Source organism: Theobroma cacao, chromosome 8, assembly GCF_000208745.1.
Source record: "Theobroma cacao cultivar B97-61/B2 chromosome 8, Criollo_cocoa_genome_V2, whole genome shotgun sequence".
Lineage (NCBI taxonomy): Eukaryota > Viridiplantae > Streptophyta > Magnoliopsida > Malvales > Malvaceae > Theobroma > Theobroma cacao.
The window spans coordinates 3,845,975-3,868,756 of record NC_030857.1 but is presented as its reverse complement, the minus strand read 5'-3'; the positions used below and the strand labels follow the sequence as shown (position 1 = coordinate 3,868,756).

At 36.0% G+C, this 22,782-nt stretch overlaps 3 protein-coding genes across 3 annotated transcripts; 2 read left to right on the top strand and 1 right to left on the bottom strand.

Moving 5' to 3' along the window:
* Positions 1,996-9,697, top strand: LOC18591894 (protein FAM135B). The gene is made up of 16 exons (XM_018126129.1): positions 1,996-2,165; positions 2,597-2,981; positions 3,058-3,143; positions 3,628-3,782; positions 4,193-4,257; positions 4,429-4,623; positions 4,838-4,895; positions 5,475-5,720; positions 5,828-5,961; positions 6,840-7,029; positions 7,155-7,214; positions 7,292-7,546; positions 7,888-8,146; positions 8,230-8,435; positions 8,592-8,642; positions 8,844-9,697. Exons 2-16 carry the CDS (start codon positions 2,806-2,808, stop codon positions 9,132-9,134), a joined length of 2,427 nt encoding a protein of 808 aa, XP_017981618.1. The 5' UTR covers positions 1,996-2,165; positions 2,597-2,805; the 3' UTR covers positions 9,135-9,697.
* Positions 10,415-15,595, top strand: LOC18591893 (xylulose kinase). Its single transcript, XM_007018308.2, has 11 exons — positions 10,415-10,770; positions 11,172-11,826; positions 11,967-12,055; positions 12,488-12,552; positions 13,201-13,256; positions 13,948-14,068; positions 14,152-14,226; positions 14,310-14,363; positions 14,683-14,777; positions 14,864-15,038; positions 15,235-15,595. Exons 1-11 carry the CDS (start codon positions 10,712-10,714, stop codon positions 15,462-15,464), a joined length of 1,674 nt encoding a protein of 557 aa, XP_007018370.2. The 5' UTR covers positions 10,415-10,711; the 3' UTR covers positions 15,465-15,595.
* Positions 15,944-17,984, bottom strand: LOC18591892 (tubulin alpha-4 chain). Its single transcript, XM_007018307.2, has 3 exons — positions 17,764-17,984; positions 16,890-17,495; positions 15,944-16,803 (listed from the first exon to the last, which is right to left on the bottom strand). Exons 1-3 carry the CDS (start codon positions 17,854-17,856, stop codon positions 16,147-16,149), a joined length of 1,356 nt encoding a protein of 451 aa, XP_007018369.1. The 5' UTR covers positions 17,857-17,984; the 3' UTR covers positions 15,944-16,146.

The window sequence follows — 22,782 nt, the reverse complement described above, 5'->3', positions numbered from 1 at the left end:
CAACACTTGGTATATCTTAGTGCTATAACTTAACAAGAGGTGGTAGCTAGCAACTTGTTTGAAGAGTCAAGAGAACAGAAATTCCATGTTAAACATGACCCTGACAAATTTTTCTACATGAGAAGATTCCCTTTGAATTTCCCTTATCGGCACATGCAACATTATATATATATATATATATATATATATATTATAATCTCCTTACCTAAACCAGTAATTGATCTATAAAACTTTGAAATTTTTGACCTTGTTAGTAGTTGTTATTCTGTTGACTATGGAAACCAACTAACCACCCCACCTGGCCCATGATATATTCAAAAAGGGTCCATGGAGACAGAAAGAATATGGCCTCCATTCTCATAGCTGTAAAGCCTTTAGCCCACTTTGTATTTTCTTATTTCTAAGTAAACCTCAACCCTGGTTTCAATCCTTGGAAGTCATGCCTGTATGTATATTCCCACTTTTTCTGTAAGACTTCGGTTCGCCCCACAGGCCACAGATTGTAATTCCCATAATGGACCACCATGATCCGTCCAGAGAAAAATAATTGCCATCTGTATTATTGTTATTATTATTATTTCCTTTTGGCCCAGCCTAGACACCTAGCCAGTATGAGTCCAAAATGGGCTGTAAAACTTTTTTGACAAAATACCTGGGAAATGTCCCCTGGCCTTGTTACATGCTGCACGTGACTGTCCCATCTATCTTCGTTTTGGCTCATTATTGTTTTCTTGGAATGGCTTTGGCTTTTTGGCCTTTCCTTCAATCATGACCAAATTTAATGCCCTGATTTCCTCCCAGGGGCACGTATACGACCACTAGCCTTGTTCCCTCCCCCTCCTCTTTTTGACTAGAAACAGCTTTAGAAAAGCCTCTTTTATCACGTGGAAATAATTCTGGCTCGCCGACTCATAATTCAAGCCTGTGCAGTATCAAAATACTATAAGATCTTAAATACTTTGCATTTACTTATTTTGACAACAAATTTATGACAAATAGGTTGTTATAAGTATGAGTAGAGATGTCAATAACTATCTTATAATAGGATATCTGGTAATATATGACTTGATTAAAAAAAATTAGAATATTTCATAATTAATTTTAAATATAATTGGAATAGTAAAATTGTTACTCATAATGAATTTAGATAATATTTGGATAGTAATATTAAGATACATACAATTTGAATTCAATTATAAATAATAATTTTTACTTTATTTTTATTTATAAAATTTTTAGAATTAGTACAATATTTATTAAAATTTATTAATGGTTATAAATATAATTTAAATCATAATTTTTTTATGAAGTAACTTCAAATTATTAATTTAATTTTTATTAATAATGGACATAAAAATTAAATTTAAATTTATTTTAATTAAATATTTAATTGATACGTATATTCAATAAGTAATTTTTTAAATTTTCGAATAGGAATTCAGATAATAATTTTAAAATTTAAGTGAGTATGTATAGGTTCTGCTACCTAATCAAATATTCCAGTTTAGATCAAAATATCTAAAAAATAATAAATATTTTAATCATTGACATTTTTTATTATTTTATTTATTTAATAAAAAATTTACATTTTGAATAGTATAATGAATACAATAAATTTAAATTGAATCATTTAAATGAAATTTTGAAATTATAGTATAAGAATAATTGTTTTGTGGGAAGAAAAAATAAATCTTAATCATGATTGTAACTAAAATAAGTAACTAATTAACATCTTAATAATGGGCTTAACTCCTAAGTTGCGAAGGTCAATAGACGGAGGGGCGACCCGAACCAAGACCGAGGTTTGACGAGAAGGGGCCGTTGTTGGTGTTATTATTGTGGTCGTTCCGGTCTGGTCTAGTTGGACGGATTTTGGCGCAAAGCAAGACAGCCTCGTGCGTGTAATTGCACTCCAAAACAACACGTTAAACGAGGACATCATCGTAAAATTGACTAGCCAAACATAGAGAAAAGAAATTTAAAACATCCTTTTAAAAAAAAAAATTCAAAAACAAGATCACCGTATTCCACGAGATCTTTATTTCATTTCCATTTCTTTAATAATCTCCCCCTTTTTTTTACCTGTAGCTATAACACCAAAAAGCTGCAAACCCTAGCTCCGGATTTTGTCCCACAAAAAAATAAATTTGCAGATCTGAGCCCAGGTTTGACCTTCTTCTGTTTCTTTCTCGTACTTGTTTTTTTTTTTTTTTGGCTTATCATTGGCTTTTTTTATTATTTGCATTTACTTTTATTCAATCATCCATTTCATGTCCTTTTTGCTTTTTTTTTTTTGTATTTGTTGAGGTTGTAAATTAACTTCACAGTTTAATTTTGAAGAAAGATAGCTCGATTCTGTTAATAATATCAGAATGTTTTTTTCTTTTTTCTTTTATATAAAAAAACTAATTACCTAGGTTTAAACAGCAATGTTGTTATAAAATAGCTGCCTTTAATGCCAAAGAATTAAGTGCTTCATTAACATTTATCATATTCTAATTCTACTTTGAAGTTCGGAGAAAACTATGCGGTTACTGATTTTGGAATTATTATAATTTTTATTTAAAGTTTGTTTGTTATAATTCCTTGTCTGCAGCCATTGGCATTTATTCTGTACAAGGGGAATTAAAGACTGCGGATCGTATAAGAGAGTTCTTTAGAGTCTTGGTTTTATGCATGGTTGCTTTGTTCTTGGATGATTCTATGAGAGTCAAGAAAATGCGGTTTTGAGCAGGACGCTGGATATTGTTACTTAAGAGTGAAAAATAAAAGAGGGATGCGAGTTTTGTGGATACTGGATCACATATGTTACGACGTCTTGGATGGTTAATTGGCTTGAATAATAAAAGTGGACAAGCAAAGAAGTTACCAGATGCAAAGCCACTCCTGGCTAAAGTACAGCCAGCGGTCATGTTGGACACTGTCCAGGAGATTGCAATTTACATCCATAGGTTTCATAACCTTGACCTTTTCCAGCAAGGGTATGGGGTATTTTTGTATTTTTTTGTTTATTTGAATTGTGCATCACATTCTTCTTACGTTTCTTTGCGTGCTTAGATGGTATCAACTTAAGATTACTATGAGATGGGATGATGATGAGCATGATTCTGTAGCGACGCCTGCGAGAGTTGTGCAATATGAAGGTAATTTGTTGAAATTATAGTCGCCTTTTCTTCTAATGCTCATTATACATTTGCCTCCATTCCTTCCTAAAACAATGTGATAATTGTCTTAAGTTGAAATGAATTTTAAAAAAATTTATTATTTGTTATTCTAGTCAAGCATATATTATTAACCTATAAAACATTTGAAATGTAGCTACATTCTGGCATTTTGTATTGAAACTGGTCCCTTTAGAGAGACTTAAACAGGAACCTTGCAGTTCACAAAATTGGGGAGTGCCACGGCTGATAGAAGCATATGCTATATAATGCAATTGAAGTAAACAAATTTATTTTCCTTTAAAACTCGACCATTGGTTTTCTTCTTGATCAATGGTGAATATGTTTGAAACTATTTGTTGTTTTCACCTACTTTTAAAAATTTCATTTACTACACTCTCAAAGTGTAATGCAATGGTCTTTTCAAACTGTGCTTTTTCTTAATAAGATCAGAAAAATGTTGCAGCTCCAAATCTTGGTTCTGATGATGGATATGGCATATGGCGGATTGATGATACAGACAACAGTTTTGCGACGCAGCCTTTTCGAATCAAATATTCTAGACAGGATGTTCTTTTATCAGTCATGGTTGCATTTGATCTACCTCTTACTGAAAACGAGGTAGGCAGTCTCTCTCTCTCTGCACACACCCACACCCACACACTATACACTCCTTTGGCAGGGGGGCTGACTCCATACATTGCCTTAACTTGCATGGCTCTAAACCGCCAGTACCACTGACTAAAATCCTCATTAGTAAATACGTCACTTAATGTTAGTCTATGAGAGATTGGAGTTTTTACTCTTATTAAGATGCTAAAATCTCAACTCCAACCATATGAGAAATAGAAATGACATTGGACTTTCTTGAAAGTAATGATGTTAATCAGTATTTATTCTTCAATTAATTTTGGTATTCAGAAAGGGCATGCATAGAAGCTTTTCTACTTTGGGTGGTTTGGCTATTGTCGAGCCATTAGAGGTCCATATTTCTATGTCCTATTATGGTGCTGATGATCATTATCTGACAGGGTCCTTCCTCTTCAGCTGTCATTTTGAAGTTTGAGCTTCTGTATGCTCATGTATTGGAGAATGGGTAAGTTGAGGTCCTGTCTTCATATTACTGCACGATCAAAATTTAAAGTTGTACTTTTTTTCGTTGTTCGTGTGGGTGTGCATGCATGCGTGCGTGTTTTATTTCTCATTATTTTCTTTTGCATGAGTTAAAAGAAGATGCCCAAAATTGATTGGAATGCACTGCATTCAGTTTTGAGTTTCAGGCTTCTCCTGATGGTTGCCCTGCTGCTGTCCATGAATTCCGAATCCCTCCTAAAGCTCTTTTAGGACTGCATTCATATTGCCCTGTTTATTTTGATGCATTTCATGCCGTTCTTGTTGATGTAAGTGTTCACATCAGTCTGCTAAAAGCTGGTTCTCGCAAGGCCCCAACGAAGGTACCCAGGTTTGTCGCAGATTCTAGAAACAACAATGGCTAACCTTCTCACTAGTCATGTTCCTTTCTTTACCCCTTTTGAACCTGTTTTTTTTTTCCTGGTTTTGGGGTTTAGGGTGGTTCTTGGTGGAAATGAGAGAAAGGGAGAGGGGTGGTTTCAATTATTAAGTAAATTGTGCTCTGTTGATGTGTTGAAGTAACTTGACCAGTTGAATTTTTTCAGCGCTCCTTATACTGCCACTGATGATGTTGCTGGTGAAAGTATTGATGGATCAACTCAGGTTTGTTTGAATATTCATATACGATAACCTGCCCCTGTTCACAGCTTGGTCTATTTGTGCATCTGCTTAATTGTGGCTAAACATTCAATAGTTGATGTTTTGTTTTGTTCTGTGTTTTTGGGTGATACACCAACGCTATTGGCTGAAAAAAGAATGTGGCTTGGGGAATATCACACATATAAATGTTTTGTGGCTACAATATAAACTCAGAATCTAGCCTACAGGGTGTACACATGAGACCGAGAAATTTAGGACCTACAGTTAAAGTTAATATAATCATAGAAATAAAGTGCTTATTTTGGGGGTTACTTTATTCATTGGAGTGGTGGAAATTGTGGGTGTATTGGAGTGATTGGAATTTATGAATATCATGAGGCTTGTATTTAAAATAAAAATGTTAGATATAGCCTTTTAGTGTTTTATTTCTAAGTATTGTGGGTTTAATAAAATTCTTTTTTGGGGGATAAAAATCATTAGAACTTCTTGAGGATTTACTTAGGAAATAGTTGAAATTCATCTTATAATGTCCTTGATAATCAATAATTTATGTATTGATAGTTCAATTATGTGATTGACCAGGTGCTGGATGAAGGGTCTTCTACTGATCTGAAACAGGTCATGCTTGTTAAGGCATTATTAAATGCTCGTGACACACTGCTTGGAGAGCTACAAAAACTTGGCAATGCTATTAATCAAGCTGTTGATTTAAATGAATTTACATCCAAAATGAACGATTTAAAGTTATTTGATACCTTCCTTCAAGCAAATGAGGTTACTGCTGATGGTGAAGTTTCAGGACAAGGCAAGCCACAAAATGGTCTTGAGGTCCTTGTTTTATTTTATCTAGCACTGCACTCGTATTCCTATTTTTCATTTCTATTGTTTTTTAGTTTTTATAGATTAAAATTATAATAGCTTCCTCTCTTTAACAGCGAGTAAATGGCAGATCAGAATTTCAAAGTGATAGATTGCTCCAGAATTTATCCAAGGAAGATATAATTAAAATGTTTCATATATCGGGTGATCAAATGTTATATTTATGGAACTCTTTTCTGAATTTCCACAGGTTAGCTTATGCATTTTTACTTCCAGTTGTTGCTGCTGTCATTAGACATTTTCTCCCAAATATTGCAGGCTTGTTAGTCTCAGTCTCCTATTTATTAACACTGAGTCTTTTACATCATCTTAATATATTACATTCAGCTACCTATGTTTTGTACCAATCAATTTGTTACACAAATGTGTGCCAAATAGTGACCATTTTTGAATTATATGCAGTAATAGTAGCAATTGAAACTTTGCCACTTGGGTTCAGCTCATGTGGTAAGGATGGGGTGGTGTTTTGGTAGAATCTTAAGTTGGATTTGTAGTACTCCCTCTTGTTTGGAAAAAGAAATGTTACAACCATGATAGATGCTTTTAAAAAGCCTTCAAATTGAAAGAAAGGATTTTCTGGATTATTGAATAAAGAGTTTCATTTGAATCATAATTTATCTTAAAGCTAATTCTTTCTATGGACATTTGATATCCCTGGTTGACATGCACACTGCAAGTTTGAACGTGTTTACTGACTGCATTTATTGGTTAAATTTATGCTGTTGTAGTATGTTTGATGCTGTACCTTGACGTATCTTAAGTAATATGGATAGCGTCAGGGCATTTGTTGTGACCCTGTGATGCTGTTGGGATTATCAACTTGCTAATTAAGGAGGCCAATTATTGAGTTGTGGTTAAACTCAAAGTACTTTTCCTGGATCATGTAATGGAACAATGCCTTCAATTTACTTTGGCTCCAAATATTTGCTTGGACCTCCACTTATTTGGACTTTACTGATCTTTTTATCCCTAACTAGTAACTACCTATCAGTAGAAAAGATGTGTTGAGCCTCTTAATATAGCTTTAGTATCTGTGCTTAAAGGTGTTGAAATTGTATTTCTTTCCAGGGATAACAAAACACAGATATTTGAATTCCTTCGTGATGCATGGGCTAAGGATCGAAGAGCTGAATGGTCAATATGGATGGTATACTCCAAGGTTGAAATGCCTCATCATTATATAAATGGCAGTTTTGATGAGTCTTCCCACCAAATTGTGCATAAAAGGGGTTCAAGCTTGTGGAAGTTAACTGATGATGTAAATAAACATTTATGTTTTCATTGTGTAAATATGTTGCACTTGGCTTATGTATTCGGTAATGAGCAACAATGGTTTTCACTTCTTAGTTTCTAATTTTGGAAAATTGATCTTGTGGATTGCAGCCTGCACAGATAGCAGCTATGCGGGCTGAGCTTCATCGGCGAAGTATTGCACAAATGAGGGTAAGTTCTTGTGTTTAGTGCTTATTGTCCTTGGTTCCAAATATCTTAGTTTACCAGCAAGGATTGTTCGCAAACAGATTAACAATCGATCAATCCAAGACATGCAAATATTTGGAGATCCTTCAGGAATTCCTATTGTAATTATAGAACGTGTGATGAATGCACCTCGTCGCACTTTTAGTGATAAATCATACTTGAGGAATTTGGATATAATGGATTCAGCAACCTCACACACTGGTCTTAGTTCTGAAGCTGGGAAAAGGCCATCAAGTACAAGTGCCCTACAAAACGGGCGTGATTTGAAGATTGTTGTCTTTGTCCATGGGTTTCAGGCAAGTTCGCTCTCCCACGCTTGTTTCTTGGGTTGTAGTTTTGTTGCCTTAATTCAATCTTGTCTATTCCCAATGAATCATTTGACTCTGAGTATGTTTTAATAAACACCTGAAGTAATTTTATGCACATTGAAGGACACTTAAACTATAACTTCCCAAAATTGAACATATGGGTATGTGCCAATCAGTTTAGTGTGCAAAGCCTATTCTTTCTTTTATGGTTTTGATAGTTAGGAAGTCTTATTTGATGTTTATATGATTATGACCCTTGTTATGTTTAGCATTGTCATTTTAGAGACAGATTAGTGAGTGAATTAGTTAATTTGTCTAATCCTAAATAGGGGCATCATCTGGATTTGCGGCTTGTTCGGAATCAATGGCTTTTGATAGATCCCAAGATAGAGTTTCTAATGTCAGAGGTAAATGAAGAGAAAACATCTGGAGACTTCAGAGAAATGGGACTAAGGCTGGCACATGAAGTGATTTCTTTTGTTAAAAAGAAAATGGATAAAGCTTCAAGATCAGGACGCTTGAGAGATATCAAACTTAGTTTTGTTGGGCACTCTATTGGAAACATCATAATTAGAACAGCATTAGCGGGTAGATGGTCTTGTTCTTGAAGTTGTGTTTCCCATTTTTACTATTTTGAAATGTCTGTTAGAAATGTGCATTTCTTTCTGCAGAGAGTGCTATGGAACCTTACCTAAGATTCCTCCATACATATGTATCGCTATCTGGTCCACACTTGGGATATCTATACAGTTCAAATTCTTTATTCAATTCTGGGCTGTGGCTTTTGAAGAAGCTCAAGGGTACACAATGCATTCATCAGCTCACTTTTACAGATGATCCAGATATCCGTAACACTTTCTTCTACAAACTTTGTAAGGTATGAAGAACAAAGTCACATTCTGGTTTAAGTTTTCCGTTCTTCCTATTTATTACCCTCTATTGTCTTGATTGAAAATTTTGCTTAAGACATGTCAGAAATATAAACCTTATTTCAAGCGCTGAAGTTCTGAAACGGTTTCTTTTCCTCTTGCAGCAAAAAACACTGGAAAATTTCAAGCATATAATCCTCCTCTCTTCGCCCCAGGTATTCCATGCCTATTGCAGAGTATTTGTCTTCTTGAACTTGTTTCAATCATTGGGCTGTTTGTGAGTTTTGATGAAAACTGAAGAGTTTAATTTAGAACTGTTTAGTGATAATAGAATAACTGCATAATTTAAAGGTTCATTGGATGTTCAGTGTTATCCTTCTACCCATAAGGTTATTGACAGAGGACATGTCTTTCAGGATGGTTATGTTCCATATCATTCTGCCAGAATTGAGTCATGCCGGGCAGCATCAATGGACTACTCCAAAAAGGGAAAAGCATTTTTGGAGATGTTGAATGACTGCTTGGACCAGATACGGGCCCCTACCTCTGAGCAGCGGGTGTTCATGCGTTGTGATGTCAACTTTGACACATCCTCATATGGCAGGAACTTAAACACATTCATTGGACGAGCTGCTCATATAGAGTTTTTGGAGTCGGATATTTTTGCTCGGTTCATAATGTGGTCATTCCCAGATCTATTTAAGTAAATTATTGTGGGAGTCCAAGCCTGGTATCTAGATAGGTTGCCGATTGCAGAGCCCGTGATCTCTGTTTCTAGTTTTCAAGCATCACAGAGCAACACTGGCCTTGCATTTGGTGTAGGGTGTGAACGGTAGCCACATTCTTGCACATTGGACGCGTGGATAGATGCATTGAGATGGTAGCCGCTGTAAATTATTGGGTTGAAGATGCTTCTTTCGAAAGGTTGTATCTTCATCTCGACGAGTTTTTTTCCCCTTTACACGAGCGTTGTTGGCTTAGCATATCTCAGAATACAATTTCAAGTTAGAGTGGCCAAGGTTTTTACAGTAGATATTGTCTAGAAAACTAGCAATGTAAATCCAGTAGGTTAGATTCACGTTGTCGATTTTACTCGATCACTGGGTTCGTAGCAGAGAGAATGATCATGCATGTAAACAAGCCGAAGCAGGGGAGTGGATTCTGCACACAATGAGTGCAGCACTATAATTTAGGTTGACATTTCCTACTTATGTGAATATTATGCTGACTTGTTCCCCTCTGCAGCTGCTAATGGTATCGCATTTGTACTGTTTTAGGTTTTTTCTACAAATAAATACGAAGCAATATTTCCTTGCATAAAAGCTGCAAGACAGGCATTTCCATATGATGAGAAACCTAAATAATCTCATAAAAGACATGGGTGTAAAGGGTGAGCATGCCATTGATGGCTTACAGTTCTGTTTCAAACTTCAAAGAGGTTCAGCCCTGAAATTTTCCTTTGTTCTCCCTTTGTAGTGAGAGGGAACGAACGAGACTGAAATTGAGGAAAAAGGGTGCTGCGGGTGGTGAGAAAAATCAGTGTCATATATTCCAATTCTAATTAGTGAATTTATTAGTAGATATTTAATGGTTTTTGTATTTCAACAATTCACTGTGTGGGACTTATGAGAATTTTATTTTGAATTTCACATACAATAGAAAGTTTAAATATTGAATTATTTATTAACAATTACTCAATCATTTATCATGAAATTAAAATTAAAATAAACTTGATTTTTTTAAATTTGAAATAAATATGTTTTATAATGGAAATTAAACAGTCAACATTCAAGTGTGATTTAAGGTTCATTTTAATTGCTTAATGAATTAGTTATGGAAATAATCCAACCCAATCCTCTGGCAAAATCCAAAAAGGTAACAACAGTAAATATATTTTAATGGAACCAATGCTGATACGCTGACGTGGCATAACCGGATCTGCGAACTGACAAAACTTCCCCGGCCGAAACGAAATTCACGTCCACTAGAATTCTGTTTTGGTTGAAGGTTGACCAAGATTCTACCAGCAAAAGAATCCGTATTGGATAAACGTTAACAAAATAGGAAAACAATTGAAATATTTTATCCAACAAAAATCTCTCATATGAGTCAATATCCATATCCACTATTCCTATCTTATAGAACCTCTTGAGTTTTTAGATGTTAGTTATTGCTTTAATTGCCTTCACTATATAATCGAAACACCTGACTCAAGCTGCATTGCGGCTTCCTCTTCACTTCACTTGACCACACAAAGCATTGGGTTGCTTTTTTGTTTCCCAAGATGGCGGATTTATCTCTTCCTCATGGCGCTCTGTTCCTTGGTCTTGACAGCTCTACTCAGTAAGTCTGTCTTTGTCTCCGTTTAGTTTCATGATCCAATGTCATCGAGCAGAAACAAAAAGTTCCCATCTTGTCAAATTGTGTTTTTTTCTTATTCTGATGTTTAAAATAATGTTTTTTTTTTTAAATTAAAAGAGTGAAAATTTGATGCTGTTATGATCAGGGTTTTAATCCTATGCCATTAAGCCAAAACTAGAAGTAACCCATGTTGCCATATTGTGTATTGTTCTTGTTATGTTATGAAAAATTTGGATTTTTGATGGTGTTATGATCAGGGCTTATCCAATTGGGTTTGTTTGTTTATTGAAAATTCTGTGTATTTTAAAAATTAGAATCTAACTACTGTGAATTCACCGTTTGAGATGCACCTTTGATCTTTTCCTTTTTCCCCTTCTATGAAGGTCGTTGAAGGCAACTGTTTTGGACTCCAATCTTGTGATTGTTGCTTCAGAGCTAATTCACTTTGACTCTGATTTGCCTCATTACAAGACCAAGGATGGGGTTTATAGAGACCCTTCTGATAATGGCAGAATTGTTTCACCCACCTTAATGTGGGTGGAGGCTTTGGATCTCATTCTTCAAAAACTATCTAAATCCAATTTGGATTTTGGGAAAATTGCTGCCATTTCTGGTAGTGGACAACAACATGGCAGTGTTTATTGGAAGAATGGTAGTTCTGTATTATTATCATCATTGGACCCCAAGAAGCCATTAGTTGATCAGCTTGGCAATGCCTTTTCTATTAACGAATCGCCAATATGGATGGACTGCAGCACCACAGTTCAGTGTAGAGAAATAGAGAAAGCTGTTGGAGGTGCATTGGAGTTGTCTAGAATTACAGGTTCACGTGCTTATGAGAGATATACAGGACCACAAATTCGGAAGATATTTCAGACACAACCTGAAGTTTATAAGAATACTGAGAGGATCTCTCTTGTTAGCTCTTTCATGGCATGTCTATTTATAGGGGCTTATGCTTGTATTGATGAAACTGATGGTGCAGGGATGAATTTGATGGATATAAAGCAAAGGGCTTGGTCTAAAGTTGCTTTAGAGGTTTGTTTGGCATGCTACCTAAATCTGTGTTTTTTGTTCCTTTATCAATCCCCAAACTCTTGTTGATTGATATTTCTTATGTTATTGATGTTTTTTTAAATGCTAAGGCTTTTATTGAAATGATGATATATTTGTTGCAGGCTACAGCTCCAGGTTTGGAGGAAAAGCTTGGAAAGCTAGCTCCTGCTCATGCTGTTGCTGGTTCTATAGCTTCCTATTTTGTGGATAGGTTTGTAGTATATTACTTGCTAAGAATTTGACCCTTGATGATCTGTTGCTAACATTTCAATGTTATTTTTGGGTTTGATTTGGTATAAAACTCATACCATTTGCATTGTCCATGATACATGCTTCCTTGTGGTGTCGAACCACACTCTACTTTGCATATAGTTTGTTTGGGCTTCAAATTTGTTAATGCTTATCTATACATTCTGGTAAAGTATTTGCATCTATGTATTTGATTTTGGTAGTGGTTGTGTACTTCAAATTTTGTGAAATTATGACTCTCCTAGATAATGAATGGTTACATATATTCCCCTTAGTATGCTACGATATTAATCAAAATACCCTTGTTTTGGTGCCTGTGTTTCTATAGGTATATTATGTTGCATCTCTCTGACTACATATAGAGACAGCTTGAAACTCATTAATATCTTTTCAGGTTTAAATTCAATAAGAATTGCCTGGTGGTTCATTGGTCTGGAGACAATCCTAACAGCTTAGCAGGTCCATGATTCTCCTGATCTATTTTAAATTGAATTCTTTCTGAGACTAATTCTGGTGCTACTCAATTATGCTGGTTTGCTAGTCAATCCCTTATGTTCTAATAGGTTATCATGTGTCTCCTTTCAACATTCATTCGACCTTCATTTCTACTTTAAGGAATATTATTCTGTCCTTCAAATTTTTAATCTATTACATAGAGGTCAAGACAGCATAAATGTATGTTGAAATACCTTCACTTTAGAAAACTCAGAAGAGGGGAAGAAAGAGATAAATACCAAAATCTGCCCCATCTTGATCTTTTACTTCACTTTACATACTCCCCAGAGCATTTGAAATTCTTTGTGGCGTAGACAGCCAGATAAATGTATGCACCAGTACCCAGCATCCATATCTGACTCAATACAACATAGCTTAAAGCATTAATAGATTCATTGGGGTAAGATGGGCCATGACAATATGATTAATTAAGAACTAAGGTAATGGTGGGAGAAAAGTAACAATAAACAACAAATAAATAACCATAATAGATTAAATTATCTCATACTGCTATTGACAATGTAGAGCTGGAAGGATAGCATCTGTATTTTGTATACTGTTATAATTCTTTGTCTTAAGTTTTCATCAATTAAAAACATTTTGGGCATGCAGGTTTAACCCTAAACACTCCTGGTGATCTGGCAATCAGTTTGGGCACCAGTGACACTGTAAGTACTGTTTATGCTCTTTATTTGATCAATAACGATCTCCATGCTTTCTCTTATTCTTTGAAACTTCATATACAACCTCAGTGAGGAAATGTGTTAAGTCCCATGTCTGGTCAACGAAGATTCCTATGTGAAACTTTAAGTGGTAGGTCCTACTCCAAAGGTGCAATTCTTAGACTCCATTGAAGTTTTTGGTTGCTTTGTCTATGACAATACAACTTACCCTGAGTGTTTTGGAAGAGTTTCTCTTCAGGGTTCTGATTGCATGTGTACTGGTAATACTGTTTTGCTTTGTGTTTCATGTGCATCTCTTTTTTTCATGATCTCTGAAACTTTTCTATATGTTATCATGAGATAGATTCTTCCATTGGAAATTGTCAAATTGTTCTGCACTATACTTTCGTTTTTCCTTGAACAAATTGAACTTAATGCACTGCAAGCTCTTTCTTTGATCACCACAAACATATTTATGAAACATCAAACAAATGGATCGAATGACGTTTAGTAGTGGTACTATCTTTGAGAAATTGAACTTCCTTTTTGTAATATTTTTTTAGCTTTCCTCACTAGTTGCATTTCCCAGGCTTGCAAGTTATTGTTTAGTCTACTATGCAAACAGATTTAGATGTTAGTCTCTTAATCTGTGCCCTCACAGTGAAGTCTAACTTGATTCTGCCCATGTTTGTTGCAGGTATTTGGGATCACTAAGGATCCTCAACCAAGATTAGAAGGGCATGTTTTCCCAAATCCTGTTGACACAGAAGGCTACATGGTAATGTTGGTTTACAAAAATGGGTCTCTGACGCGTGAAGGTAGCAGAAATTCCTCCTTTTTTGTTTGAGATGAAGCTGGTTGTGATTTCTAATTATCTAACATGGCCTCCATGTTAATTTAGATGTTCGTAATCGCTATGCGGAGAAATCTTGGGATGTTTTCAACAAATTTCTAGAGCAAACTCCTCCACTAAATGGTCAGTAAATACGTTCTTTTACTCACCTCTCCTGAATATGAAAGTTATTTGTTCTCTATTTCTCATTCAATTTGCTGAAACAGGTGGGAAGATAGGTTTCTATTACAAGGAGCATGAGATCCTTCCTCCTCTGCCTGGTAGGTTTCAAGTTTTTTCTTCTTGCATGTCTAAGGTTTCAGTGAGGAGATTACCTGTTAATTGGATTGTTTAGTTTCATAATTATTTTGCTACTAATACAAGAAGATCATTAATTGGCGTGCACTGTAGTCAATTGAATGATGGAATAAATATGAACAGCATAGGAAAATTTTTATGATGGGATACTTTGATATGGTGATCTTTCAATACACATGCAACCTTGGAATAAGTCATATTTACATCATAATTTAATATCTAAGCAATCTACAACCTTTCCAAGCCTTGAATAATCAACTAAGAGGTTCTTTGCACATTCAGTTGGATTCCATCATTACCTTCTTGAAAATTTCACTGGTGAAACTGTGGATGGCTTGAATGAACAAGAAGTGCTAGAATTCGATCCTCCTTCTGAGGTAATTAGTTATAAAATAGTTTTGTGTTATAAACTGATGAATTTCTACTACGGCTCTTTATTGAAAAGCAATTGATTTTTTTGCAGGTTCGAGCCTTGATTGAGGGCCAATTTCTCTCGATGCGTGCTCATGCAGAAAGATTTGGAATGCCTTCTCCTCCAAAACGAATCATTGCTACTGGTGGAGCATCAGCAAATCAAAGCATTCTGAGCTCAATTGCATCCATCTTTGGTTGTGATGTTTATACAGTCCAAAGACCTGGTATGTTGCTATATGTTGTTTTCTGCATTGGTTTACAGCAAACCATTGAATGCAATGAACTCAGCCCAGATTTGTGCCAATTTCAGATTTTCAATCTATATATGTTTGTCATATTAAGGTTTAGAACTTAACCCTGTCTGAAGTACATAGCACATTGTGTGAAGTCTGAATTATCCGATTCTTGTTTCTTTGGCAGATTCGGCATCTCTAGGAGCTGCATTGAGGGCCGCTCATGGTTGGCTGTGCAGCAAGAAAGGCAGTTTTGTTCCGATCTCGTCGATGTACAAGGCCTTGGACAAGACATCTCTCAGCTGCAAGCTCTCCATGACTGCTGGAGACCAAAATCTGGTTTCCAAGTATGCCATACTGATGAAGAAGAGAACGGAAATTGAGAACCGCCTTGTCAAAAAGTTGGGCCGTTGCTAGATGTAAAATCAGTTCAATGAGGTGTGAGAAGGGGGGTCTGAGTGAGAGAGACTTTGTGATAAATGTCTACAAACAACAATAAAAGTTATTTCGTGATTAATTAAAGTTATTTTCACCTTATTGTTTAATCAGTCTAACATGGTTATGCTCTTCTTAAACCTTATTCTCTTTTCAATTTATTTCGTTCATCAATAGTGTCAATTGATATATGTTTGTAAACTGAAAATAAAGGGTTTTTACGTCAAGTCTATTAATTTTTTAAATAAATATTTCACTTAAGAAAAATTATGAAAAAATTAAAATATTTTTTATTAATTAAAAAAATTATTAAGGTCTAACATTCACTATGAAGAGCTCTGTTGTCATAAAACATTATACTTTTTAAGTTTTAATTGAAATTTTAAATGAGTTTATAAGTTTTCAAAAGACATTCTGTTTTTAAAAAAAAAAATTACTGGACACATAGGTTTATATGCATGTTTAAGTTGTAACAAAGTTGGAAACCTCTCATACGGCAAAGTCTTTACAAAAACTTATTCATTGAAAATATGAAGAACTGGATACTTCACCCAAAGTAACCAAAAACATTCAAAAAACGAGATTCAGCCACCAAATCTGTGACATAAATTGGAAGCAACACAAAGAACATCTGAGTAGCAAATATATCAAGGCAGTCCTTCCCTCAGTACTCCTCGCCCTCATCCCCTTCGTCTCCTTCACCAGACTCAGCACCAACTTCCTCATAATCTTTTTCCAGTGCAGCAAGATCCTCACGAGCCTCTGAGAACTCTCCTTCCTCCATTCCCTCACCGACATACCAGTGCACAAAGGCACGCTTGGCATACATGAGATCAAATTTGTGGTCAATGCGGGAGAACACTTCTGCAACACTGGTTGAGTTAGAGATCATGCAGACAGCCCTCTGCACCTTGGCAAGGTCACCTCCTGGAACAACGGTTGGTGGCTGGTAGTTGATACCACACTTAAATCCAGTTGGGCACCAATCGACAAATTGGATAGTTCGCTTGGTCTTGATAGTGGCCACAGCAGCATTCACATCTTTGGGCACAACATCACCTCGGTACATGAGGCAACAGGCCATGTACTTCCCATGGCGTGGGTCACATTTGGCCATCATGGAAGAAGGCTCAAATGCACTGTTGGTGATCTCAGCCACTGATAATTGCTCATGGTAAGCCTTCTCAGCAGAAATAACAGGGGCATATGAGGAAAGCATAAAATGGATCCTGGGGTAGGGGACCAGGTTAGTCTGGAACTCAGTCACATCCACATTCAAGGCCCCATCAAACCTCAAAGAGGCAGTAAGAGATGAGATAACCTGAAACACACATGCCAAACGCCAGTCATAAACTATGCTCATTAAACATGACAGATCAGAATATTTGTAAGATTTCTTATCAATACCTGAGAGACAAGGCGGTTAAGATTGGTGTAAGTGGGCCGTTCAATGTCCAGAGATCGCCTGCAGATGTCATATATTGCTTCGTTATCAAGAAGCACAGCAACATCAGTGTGCTCCAGGAGCGAATGGGTGGACAGCACACTGTTGTAAGGCTCTACAACAGATGTAGAAACCTGAGGTGAAGGATAGACAGTGAAACCAAGCTTGGACTTCTTTCCGTAGTCAACAGAGAGACGCTCCAAGAGAAGGGATCCAAGACCGGAACCAGTACCACCTCCAACAGCATTAAAGACCAAGAATCCCTGTAGCCCAGTACAGTTATCCGCAAGCTTTCGGATACGATCCAAGCAGAGATCGACAATCTCTTTTCCAATTGTGTAATGGCCACGAGCAAAATTGTTGGCAGCATCTTCTTTGCCACTGATTAGTTGCTCAGGGTGGAACAGCTGGCGGTACGTTCCAGTCCTCACTTCATCGATGACAGTAGGCTCGAGATCAACAAATACGGCACGAGGGACATGCTTTCCGGCACCAGTTTCGCTGAAAAAGGTGTTGAAAGCATCGTCTCCTCCACCAACAGTCTTATCACTTGGCATTTGGCCATCAGGCTGAAAAAAGAAATTTCACAAAAGAAAAAAACGGACTACATTTAGAAAAATTGTACCATAATAATTCACATTCTAAAACCTAGATCTTGCCTAACTTATCGAACATAAACTAAATCGTTCAGCTAACATTTCAATCGAACCAGATCTATCGGTTTAATAAGTTCTATTACAACAAGAGAAACCTAATCACGCAACAAATTCAAATAACATTGAAAGATTTAAACAGAAATGAGGAAAAGAAATCTAAGAGCAGAGGAATGAAATTTACCTGAATGCCATGCTCGAGACAGTAAAGTTCCCAGCATGCATTGCCGACCTGAATACCGGCCTGACCGATGTGAATCGAAATACACTCTCTCATTTTTCTTTTGAAATTCAAAGAAATACAGAGGAAATTCTAAGAAAATGAGAGACAAATTTTTGCTTTGAAAAAGGGGAATGGGCGTTTATCAAGACGCCTTTGGGAATGTGAGATTTGAACTATTCTTTGGAGGGGTTTATATAGGAGATTCGGCAGAGGAAAATTTTAGAAAAAAAAAAAAAAGAAATTGTGGTTGGACAAGCCAGCGTTAGTTAACCGTGGTTAATGATGCCAGCGAGGAGCGGGTGTCGTTAATGATAGCCAGCCTGGCTTTCTCTAACGGCCAATTAATCATGGTTCATCTATTAATTTCTCCCGCTTAATTTTGATTTTGATTTGGAATAAGGAAAAGGGCTGCGAATTTGTTCAAATTGCCGAGAGAGGCGCTATTTTTGTGCGCAGGAGAAGGGTGGTTTTGTCATTTTAGTGGTTGGCTCGTCGTAATTAGTCCTTTATAATTATAGATCTGGGGAACATGTGAATGCTGGTGAGTGGTGAATAGGTAGGCCATCAAAATTCAAAAAGAGAGCGGCTTTTACGTTACCATCAGTGGGCCCAATGATGGGAATAGGCTAATGGCTTTGACCCCTTGCCCTCATCTTTCTTTTTAACTTCAAAATTCGACAAACATGAATTGGAATTTATTTTCGAGGCTATCAAAATTCAAAAGAAATTGTTTTTATTTTTTAAAAAACTTAATCACATTTAATTTTAATTTTTTTAAAATTTTAAATTTACATTTTATAATAAAAGTGATATCATTTGATGTCTTGATAGCTGTCAGTGCATCCATCGAATATAAATTCTTATTTTTCTTTTTCTCTTTTGCTGATTTGGACAGGGCCAGAAGGATGGACTATGGGGAGTTGAGTGTCACCAGGGGATGCGTCTGAATTCCTTCGGGTTGGATCCGTTTGGGTTTTAAATCAATTGCCAAGATGTTTCGTGTTTGAGTTTTGAGCTGGATTTGAGACTTGGGCTTTTTCGGACCGATTACAGTTGGGTTACCATGAAGAAAATCCCGCTTATAGGATCTGCAAAGCCTCAGCTTAGCAGTACACTGGCGAACAATCAATATGGTTCTTGAATGGCTGATACTCCATTATTGAGACTTTTAGAGTTCAAGCAAAGATCGAAACACAAAGTCCCCAATTTGCAGTTACAGTAATTACACTCTTTGGGTTCTAGGGAATGGATAGAAAAGGGCAGCTACGAGGCGGCTGCAGCAGCGCCCCAACCACTTGAATAATTTTACTGTCTCATAAATGTCACAAACAGCTTCCGACAATTTCTATTTGGTCCCTATACAAAACGCAGGTCGAGGTCACTCCATAAACAAACGACACACAACATCATTTCTTCCAAGTTTTTGCCGCCTGCTGTAAAGGACATGCATGTCCTACATACGGAAATGTTATCCGACCGGCCAAAGTCAAAACGTCTAATCCAGCAAGCACAGGTTACATCTAAATGGATGTGTAATATATTCTCTGAAGATTTCATTGATGGAAGAAATCCATGCATTCAATAAACAGCAACACTAAGGCTCAAGACAATTGGCGTGGCATTAAAAAGGTTCTGAGCATCTCAAGATTGAACTGATTATGAATTAATATGATGATGGTCAGTATAAACGTGCATAGCAAGAGTCATGGATCTTGATGAAGTCCATTGACAAGCTGCAAAATGAGAAGGCCATCTTGTTAAAGATTCTTATACTTGGGAATCAACGCATAAGAAAGAAACTTAAACATTATAAATTTCCCCAGGGAAAAGTTTTAAGGATAAATCTGAGCATCCTTAGATGTTATAGCAGTAAGTAAACTTGGCAAAAATGATAAATAAAAAAAAAAAACTGGGGGAAAAGAAGTTTTGACAAAGTCCCGGGGGGAAGATCTACAGACTACAGGGTCACATTAGTGCACCTGGTTAGACTTGATAGTTGATAACAGGAAATTATACTTGCAGCCAAAAAACCATTTAGGCTCATTTAAGTGAGGTTTAATTCTACTGAAGAAGTAATCACTGCTAATTGCATCAGAATAATATGCTGTGTTATTCAATTGTGAACATACATAATCAGCAGTACTCCGTAACTTCCAACTTTTAACCACCTATCAAAACACACATGCCTAATGTGCCATAACAATGAGAATCCTAGGTTTAAGGTCATGCAATGAAAGCTGCAAAAGAAACAATATCAGCAAAGTTAAAACCTATATCAAGCAATCTGAAAAGATAGGAGAAACCAAGAAAATACTTGTATGAGCAAGGTATTAACAAGCCATTTAACTAAAGCACTGGAAAAAGGGAGCAAAAATTACTTCTAAACATGAATAATTACAAGTGTGGATGCTACCTTGTTTGGAAGACAGATTAACTCACAGAGATACCAAAAGGTACATGCATTAAATAGGTTCACTCACCAGTATGTCTTATTTCAACAAAACCCTAGGAACTAACAAGTAATGAGCAAATAGTAAATATTCATGATGACAGGGAAAAGGCAAAGGTGTGTAATTATATGGGAAAGGGGAATTATTTCATGGGGATTACTGTAGCTTTACTTGAATTAGTTACAGGAAGCATAAGTACATTCATCTTTCGATTCATAAGTAACAGTTGCTAATCAATGATTTAACATATAGGGAGGGGGACACAAAAAGCATACAACATGACCAGACCCATGATTTAATTAAAGAACTGTCTTCTACCAGCAGACATGGTTCTCCAAACCTTTTGTCATTTAAATCTTCATGTAGAGCCAGCATAATGAAACAATGTTGCACTAACATAGACTTTTGGAAAGAGTTAAAACCCATAGTATAAATATGTCTCAAACAAAATAGAACTATGAATGAGCAAAGCATACAGTTATTGCACAAGTTGACTTGTTCACAGGATTTTCAGGAAACCTATGTAAGTTGGTTTCATATCCAAAAACAAAACATCCATAAGCATGTAAAAGAATATGTTGCGCAGTTTGAAAGTAAAAGACAGTATTCACTCCAACGAAGCACAGCATACAGAGCTGAATAATGTTTGATAACAATATAACAAGGATAGCAAATCTGTAAGCATATGTAACTTGAGAGTATTGATCACTCATGTCATTTGCAGAAATCAACCGATGAAAAATCTCATCTCAACATTTTGCTTAAGATGCTAATTAGAGAGGAAGTTTTACATACATATCCCTTCATCTTTTCTTAACACAACCTTGCAAAATCATAAATACATATAGGAGTATAGAAAGGTCAAAAGAAATAAAATGTGGCAGGGGAACAGGCAAGCCAGCATCGCCATAGTTATCACTTATCAAATCATTGTTTCAAAGTAAAACCACAAGGCACTCGAATTTCAAATTCCCTAAAATGGATCTGTATAAAATATCACATAAAAGTCAATCACATCGGTTCCCTAAACCTCACAATTGATATACTAAATTGTTCCCCTTTTCACTAATATAGAAACCAACATGAAGACATAAAAATAGCATACATATCAAAGACTAAAACAAATGGTTAAAAAATCCAGGTTTATTACATACATGGACCACATTCTTTTTTCCAGTCCACCCCCCCCCCCCCCCTCTCTCCAACTCTTCTGCAATTGTTTATCCATGGACCAATGAAAAACTGATAGAATCAAGTCAAATGCAGCAATGGAACTAAAGATACAAACAAATTTCTAAATGCCATTAAAGGCAAAATGGAATCATTCCATCCTCGGGTGGCTTCTGCATTTCAAAGACGCTTAACCTTTTTTTCACTGAATATCCACAGAGGTCTATGAGGATCACTTACATTCTCCACATATTTCATCTAGCAAGTAAATACTCAAAAATAAATTATAAAATGCATACATAGCACCCAAAAAGATAAATAAATAAAATGTGGGCATAATCAGAAATAGAGCAACTTTATCTCTATATTTATAGAAGCAAAGTCAATCTATGGAAAATTGGGAAAAACATACATCATCACCGTCATGGCCATAAATACATTAAAACAAAGTACAACCTTTCACAAACATGTGAAAAAAACTATATCACGAAAATGCTTCTCAAATCCCACCGTCTTCTTTCCTCTGCATTTCAATGTATGATATTGAATGCCCACGATTGATGATGAACCGTATGCTCCTCCTCCACCTTTAAAATCTCATCAGAAAATAAGAGAAAAAAAACCCCAAAAAAATGAAACTAAAAAAAAGGTGTGAGATTTTTTTTTCTTGAGCAAGAAACTATATAGAAAAATATTTATATTATATATATATTTATATTTATATTTGCCTGGCTCCATCCTGTCTGCCTTTTTGCACGCAATAAGGGAAGGGAGTAATTTTACACAGGGAGAAAGAGAGCTACATTGTACTCTCTCTCATCTGTGAATGCACCAAACTGACCTTCGATTCACAAAGGTGTGAAGAGAGGGTAAGGGTACCTCGTGAAGACCAAGGGTAGCTTGGTCATTGCAGCTCTCAACAGCCATTACAGTAACAGGTTTAAGGTTTCTGCTGCTGGGTTTGAAGTCACGCCCCTAAAATGAAAAAGAAGAAACAGCTCTTTGAGGTTTGTCTGGTTTTATGTTTTTTCCAGAGAGAGAAACGTGGAAGGAGGAGGAAAAGAGAGTCGGGTTCATTCATGTCCAAAATGGGGATTTCAATGGAGTTTAAAGAAATAATAGTACCAGAGTGTGTGTGTTTCTTTTTTTTAATTTTTTTGTAGGCAGGCATAGTTGGGGGTTTAAAAAGAGGCCGGTGAAAAGCCTTTTTCAACTTTATCTTTGTTCCTCTTCTGGTAAGACTCACCGTTTTGTCTCTCAATCTTTTCTCTTTTGCTCCTCTCTCTTCTCTTTCTTATGTAATATTAACTCTTTTTCTTTTTTTCTTTAACAAAAGATTAAAAACCCTTTCATAGAATTC